The following is a 5,503-nucleotide window of genomic DNA, read 5'->3' as shown; positions in this document are numbered from 1 at the left end:
AGCAAAAGATTAAAGATATTTGCATAAAACATGAACAATTAGCTCAGTAAACTTAATGTGAATAGTAGTAAATACCTGAGTGATGCCCAAGAAAACAAAAATGTATGGCTGAGTAAAATGGAAAAAAAAAGCGATCATAGAATTGAAAAATTGTTACAATATCGAGATGAACTTACTGAAGGGAATGAAGTAAAAATGAAGGTGGGATTCAAAAAATTATTAACCAAACTAGAATCCTCAGAAAAGAGATGTGCATATACTCTTGCCCCTATCAATAAAGGTATTACTAATTAATAGCTGCTTTGTGTAAGTGAAGCTTTTTTCTTTGATTGTTTGGATTTTTGTTTGCTGTTTTATTTTTTTAACATTATAGCCACTGCTAGGTTGACCATACTTCCATAAACGCTCACACATCAAAGATTATTTGAGAATCATAAATTTGATTTTAATTAGAGAAAACAAATATGCATAATATAGATGGGTATAAATGGAGGGAATGTTAATTGAAAGGGAGTGAATATTGCAAAACATTGTTTGGAGCTTTAAAGAAACTAATAAAACTTGTAAGAAATTACACTATAACTCTGGTATCTGTTGATCTATTTATCTACCTAGTCTAGTAAACCTAGAGAGAATGCCAACAAAATACAGATAAAACAATTTTATGCAAGTCTCTCTTGTTGAAACAATGAGTTTTGTCATGACTATGACTTACATGAGTATGGGTAAGGAGCTACCTCCAAAAAATGAGTGTATCTGAGAGAGATGCATTGTTAGAAAGTCCATCCAGAATGGGTGGCCACGCAGTAAAAATATGAATTGCTATAACCCAATAAGCAATTTTCAGGAAGTGTGGTTTGAGAGACTCCTCTCTAGCATTTGTGTGCTATTATGGTTCTATGGACTAGCCTATGTGACTCTTATAAAATTCTGAGCTCAGGAACCTAGTAAGTTTCATTGGCATCCTGAATCTTAAATTTTGACACATCTGAGCATTATAATTTTATTTACTTTTTGAGTCTTATAATCTCCCGAATCTCTCAATAAAACAATGTCTCAATTCAAAAGAAATAATTACAAAACATCAGTTAACACATGAACTGTGGTGCAGTATTGGGTATTCTACTATCTAGGATTACAGTCTAGATTTTTAAATTGAAGCACCCAAATTCTATCATAACATACCAAAATTAGCTGTATATTGTTAGAATCAAAAGGAATACAGAGAAAATACTTATAAAGAATATACCCTGATCTACAATACACTTTACAATTAATTGACTAATCCCAGTGAAAACAATGCTTTTCCAGCAACCTTCCTGATTGCATTCTTGACTTCTTTATTTCTCAGGCTATATACAAGAGGGTTCAGCATGGGAATGACCATGGTGTAGAAAACAGATGCCATCTTGTCAGTGTCCATGGAGTGATTGGAGCTGGGCTGTAAGTACATGAAGATAATTGTGCCATAGAAGATGGAAACAGTGGTAAGGTGGGATGCACAGGTGGAAATGGCCTTCTTCCTGCTCTCAGCAGAGCGCATTCTCAGAATTGCAANANAAATTAGTAAGTAAGAGGNCAATATAACNAATAGNGAAAAAGCAANATTGAATCCTGCCAACATGAAGAGTATAATTTCATTTGTGTGAATACTGGAGCAAGAAAGAGCTAATAGTGGGGGGATATCACAGAAAAAGTGATTGACTACATTAGAACGACAGAAGGAAAGATGGAATGTGAAGGAAACATGGATGGAAGATTGTAAGAGTCCACTTAAGTAAGATCCAGCAAGAAGCAGGGCACATATCATAGTTGTCATAGTAGTGGAGTAATGCAAGGGGTTGCACACTGCTGTATGACGGTCATAGGCCATTGAGGCCAGGATAAAACACTCAGTAATAGCAAAGGCTACAAAGAAGAACATCTGGGCAGCACATGCATTGTAGGATATTATCTTATTTCCTGTGAGAAACCCTTCCATCACCTTGGGGGTGACAGCTGAGGCATAAACACAGTCCACCAGAGAGAGGTTACTGAGGAAAAAGTACATGGGAGTGTGGAGTCTGGTGTCCAGCAGAATCAGCAAAATCATACCAAGATTCCCAAACAATGTTGCCAAATAAATGAGAGTAAAGATGATAAATAAAGGAGTTTGCAGGAATGGTGCATCTGTTAACCCAACAAGAATAAATTCAGACAGTTCTGTAATATTCTGAATCATTTTTATATGTCAATTATAACAAACTCCTAGGATGAAATAAAAAAAATATTGTATTTGGACATCAGCAAGCGATTTTAAGTATGTTCACATTCTCTTAATCATGTGTCAGCATCCTGTACAATGTGAAATGATCTCATCTGAATTTGGGTGGAAATGATCTAAAGGGAGTTACCTGGTAATGGGTCAAATGGAAACTTACTTTATTGCTGTCAATACGCATCCCTATTGTAAATATAGGTCTTATTTCAGTTCTTTGTAAATGAAGATATTTTTTCCTTAACACACAAAGGACTATTTTGTTTTCAAAAATTTTACAAATATATTTTCTGATATATGCATTGGAATCTTTGAAACAAGTTCAATATAGGTACTTTTATTCTTTGCTTTTTGTTAGTAACAAACCATATCTGTTGTGTTTGCCATCTCTAACACTTCCATCAACTTTGCCACACTAGCTGTGGTTATGCAGTAAATTTAGGTGCTGCTTCATGAGTACTCAGATTTATATCTAAGTTGCTAAGCTCTTTCATTACATTTTTTCCTTTTAAATTTGAACAAAATGATAACTTCCTGATGTATAAAACATGTTCATTGTAAAGTTTAAATATATCACAGTTATCTTTTATTTAACAATCTAAGGTCATAGTTTTTCAAAATTAGAATTATTTAAAATCTTTCATTACTTCTAATGGGCTTTATTTTATTTTACACATTTTCCTATTTTCTATAACTGCCACACAAGTTTGTTATATTTGTGTTGGAGGGAGAATAAGGTAAACACTAATGGATCTATCTTTGCTCTTTCTACACAATGTGTAAACTCATATACAGTATATTACAAGGTGCTTGTTGTACCATTACCATGGTGGATCATGTAACACCTAAAAATGCAACTATGATTTCCTATGAGGTTCCTGAATTGAGACCTACTTCCAACTTGAAAATCTTAGACATACTTATTTTTCTTCATTAATAATCACTTATACTCACAGCATGAGATAATATAACCTTATTCCTTTAAATAACCAATATGCAAATCACCCTTTCTCTTCATGGGATACACCTGTACTTAAATTAAAATGAATGTGTAATTTTTTGCAAGTATGTAGAATGATAACTATTCAAAATCATGTAAGTCATAGCCATTACCTTTCCAATGCTTGCTTATCTTTACCTGGTGTTTTCTGAATAGCAGCTCATAATACTTGTCTGAAAGTTGATATTCTCAGGAAAAGGAACCTAGTAAACGATATATTAAATAAATGTTGAAAGTTCTAGAATATTCTGAAATTAAAAGTGAGATNAGGTTTTCTGATCCTGTAGAATATTTTAAATATTAGAAAATTAGAACATGGTCTCCCTCTAGAATGAAACCATCACTTCAACATCAAAAAGACTTTATAGTAGAATTCTGACTTTTTTAAAGCATCATGGTTGTAAGTAGAGCAATGGGTCAAGAGTGAGATTATAAATAAATAAATAATCATGGCTCTCTGGACCTGCTGCTTTACCTTTTTAGATATTAAATTTACTCTTTTTTGTTTGCATCTATGAATAAAAACAAAATAACTTGTTATATCTATTTACAGTTTTGCTTACATATATTTCCATATTTTTAATACTTACTGTTGTCCTAAGAACAGAAAAAGAAGAGTAAAAAGGAAGGCTGTGTGATATTTCCTATCCAGAACACTGACCTAACATACATAACTAGGAAAGCATATTGTTCTCCTCTCTCCACAGATAGAGCTGTGCTGTGAAATGGAATTTTGTCTGATAATATTTCCAATATAATAATATAACCAGGAGCTATACATGTATTTCACAGGGGCCAAATTCACATGAGTAGGTGTCTCTAGAGCTTAATGAACTCACATTGGCTTTTAGATCAACCTTGATGGAGATTGCAGAAGATAGTGTTTGCATATTGTTTAACAGTACTTATGAAGACATTGGAGAATATATACTTATATGAAAAAGCCTCCAGTTATCAAACACAGGTGTCCACATTCAGGTTGAACAGAGAAACAACAAACAAAAACAAATTAAAAGCCCATTAATTTTTTTACCTTAATCAACCTTAGCAACTCATACAAGCATTTTTATATCAATTTTCCTCAAAAGATCTGAGTTAGGACTTTTATTTCATTTTAAGTATTATAAAGAAGATACTCATGTTATTCTTATCACATAAAACATTATTTGGATATATGCGTTCTAATTTTTTTTTACTTTTAATTATTCAGTTTATATCCTGCATACTGACTCCCTCTTTCTCACTACCTCTTATAATCCTTCCCCCATCCCTCGAACCCTTCTCTTCTGAGCAGGTGGTGACCCCTGGGTCACCAGGGGGACCCTGGCCTTTCAAGTCTCTGTGAGCTTAGACATTTCCTCTCCCACAGAGGCCAGACAATATAGCCCAGCTAGAAGAACACATCCTACATACAAGCAACAGCTGTTGGGATAGTTCATGTTCCTGCCCTTCAAGACCCACATGAAGTCCAAGCTCTACATATGCTACATATGTGCAGAGAAGCCTAGTTCCAGCCCTGTATGTTCTTGCCAGGTGACTTTCCCTAACACACCTATTCACATATTCTCCACAAATCTCCAGACCTAGATTGAGTCCCACAAACACAGTATCCTAGCCATGTGTGGCTATGCTTCCTCCCACAGGATTCTCCTACATCATATGTGAATTCCTCCAAGTTATATGGAACCCCATATTCCAGCCATGGACAAGTAAGCAAATCATGAATACCATGTCAATCCCTTCTGTGCACGTGACTTTCTTCACCCAATCATTTTCCAGTTTCTAGGCTCAAGCTGTTAGATTCTTTCTGCCATTCCCTCCACTATATTTCTTGGGCCTAAGAGAGAGCATATGAGAGTACTTTTTAGGATGCATGCTTCTGAAGTACTGTTGTCCTTGAAAGTGACATAGTGGAGGAAAAGCTGCAAATATGTGGTATGGATCTGTGAAACTTTCACATCAACAGAACCTATATCCAAGGAAAAATTTTCTGATTTAGAGAATCTTCTCTCACATCTGTGGAACTCTGCTGTGGAACATAATCTAGTCTTGTGCTTTACATTTTAAATTTAGAAGTGACAAGATTTTCAAATATCTCATTGGGAGCAATGCCATGGGAGTTGTTGTTTCTAGAGATTCATGATCCTACACCAACCATCCAAACTAACACTTCAGAAGCCTGTTAACATGTTGTCTGGGAGGGTTTATGAGTATGTTGGGAAAGAGAATTTCAGGGAATAGGGCCT

At 34.7% G+C, this 5,503-nt stretch overlaps 1 protein-coding gene across 1 annotated transcript; it reads right to left on the bottom strand.

Moving 5' to 3' along the window:
- Nucleotides 1–1,273: 1,273 nt before the first annotated feature.
- Nucleotides 1,274–2,221, bottom strand: LOC110288925 (olfactory receptor 5B12-like). Its single transcript, XM_021155161.1, has one exon. It carries the CDS (start codon nucleotides 2,219–2,221, stop codon nucleotides 1,274–1,276), a length of 948 nt encoding a protein of 315 aa, XP_021010820.1.
- Between the last annotated feature and the right edge of the window lie 3,282 nt (nucleotides 2,222–5,503).

Source organism: Mus caroli, unplaced genomic scaffold (assembly GCF_900094665.2).
Source record: "Mus caroli unplaced genomic scaffold, CAROLI_EIJ_v1.1 scaffold_6343_1, whole genome shotgun sequence".
Classification (NCBI taxonomy): Eukaryota; Metazoa; Chordata; class Mammalia; order Rodentia; family Muridae; genus Mus; species Mus caroli.
The sequence above is the reverse complement of the archived record's forward strand: the minus strand, read 5'-3'. Positions and strand labels throughout refer to the sequence as shown.